We start from the raw sequence: 1,420 nt of genomic DNA, 5'->3' as shown, positions 1-1,420 counted from the left end.
TACAATGGAATGGTTTAAAACAAAACATATTCATGAGTTATGGACCAGTCAAAGTCCAGATCTAAACCCAGATCTGAAAACTGCTGTTCACAAATGCTCTCCATCTAATCTGACTGAGCTTCAGCTGTTTTGAAAAGTAGAATGTGCAAAAAATTCAGTCACTAGATGTTCAAAGCTGCTGAAGACATTACCCTAAAAATTTGCAGCTGTAATTGTAGCATAAGGCAAAAAGAAAACATTAAGTAGGTCCTCTGGGCGGGTTCTTCTTTAATTAAATGTTTTGTCTCTCCTCCAAGAGACTTCTTCAGTCTGAGGAGTTTCAGGTGGACTCAGACTGAAGAAGTGTCTTGGAGGAGAGACAAAACATTTAATTAAAGAAGAACCTGCCCAGAGGACCTACTTAATGTTTTCTTTTTGATTTTTCTACCTGGATTACTGAGATGCATCAGGACGTAGCAGGTGGTGGTTCCACAATTTATTGGTTCAGGAGGTCTGAATACTTTTGCACACCACACAGTTTATTTGTAAAAAATGTTTTGAATCATGTATAATTTTCTTTCAACTTCACAATTGTACACCACTTTGTGTTGGTATTTCACATTAAATTCCAATGAAATAAATTTATGCGTGTGGTTTTAATATGACAAAAATGGAAAAGTTTAAAGGGGTATGAATACTTATGCAAGCCATTGTTTAATAAATTTTACCTTCAAGCCTGCACTCAAGAGGACGTGCCCATTCAACATTGGGTCTCTTGTAGAACGAGATGAGGGCCACGTCCTGTTCAGCCACACTTCGTCTTATATCCATTGTGAGGATTAATGGGTTCTCTAGTTCATGCAAATGCAGAGCATTCTTTGCACATTCCGATATGGCCTTTGAAGAGTCTGAGACAGTTAACCAGCCTAAAAAAACAATACAAGCAATGAGAACAGGACAAGGAGAAAGAAGACAAGAACACAAACTAAACCAACTCTGGATATTAAGTACTATACAAGATGATAAGTCCAATGAATGGCTTTAATTGTGTGACTTGACATTTCACTAAGATTATCATTTACCAATCAACACTTTCCTTGCATAACCTGTAACTAAAACATTGACCTACCATCCCTGACTGCACAAGAANCAAAAAATATTCTTTAAAAGTTTTTGTAAGATCATGTTTCTGATATTTCAATTGATCAACCTGCAAGGTATTTTGTTAATTGCAAATGTTTTACCTTAAACAATATTTTTTTCTCCAAAATCACTTTGTGACTTAACCCTTTGTTTCATGTGATAGTTCACATATACACAGAAGAAAGTCTATACCTAACTACATATTTCATTTGATATTATTTCAGGATAGAGCGATTATGGAGAGACCTCTGGGTGGCCGTTACATGCATTTACTACGATGTTCTACACAGCCTTGAAG

The 1,420-nt window shown here is 36.1% G+C and overlaps 1 protein-coding gene across 1 annotated transcript in view; it reads right to left on the bottom strand.

The window, feature by feature from the left end:
* The window catches only part of LOC106511483 (uncharacterized), a gene marked incomplete at both ends in the record, with an annotated part of 9,904 nt that overhangs the window by 3,141 nt on the left and 5,343 nt on the right, over nucleotides 1-1,420 (bottom strand). The window contains 1 exon segment of the mRNA XM_014000235.1: nucleotides 708-905. Within this exon segment, the coding sequence (XP_013855689.1) occupies nucleotides 708-905 (198 nt within the window).

The sequence above is a fragment of the Austrofundulus limnaeus genome, unplaced genomic scaffold, assembly GCF_001266775.1.
Source record: "Austrofundulus limnaeus strain Quisiro unplaced genomic scaffold, Austrofundulus_limnaeus-1.0 Scaffold2836, whole genome shotgun sequence".
Classification (NCBI taxonomy): Eukaryota; Metazoa; Chordata; class Actinopteri; order Cyprinodontiformes; family Rivulidae; genus Austrofundulus; species Austrofundulus limnaeus.
The sequence above is the reverse complement of the archived record's forward strand: the minus strand, read 5'-3'. Positions and strand labels throughout refer to the sequence as shown.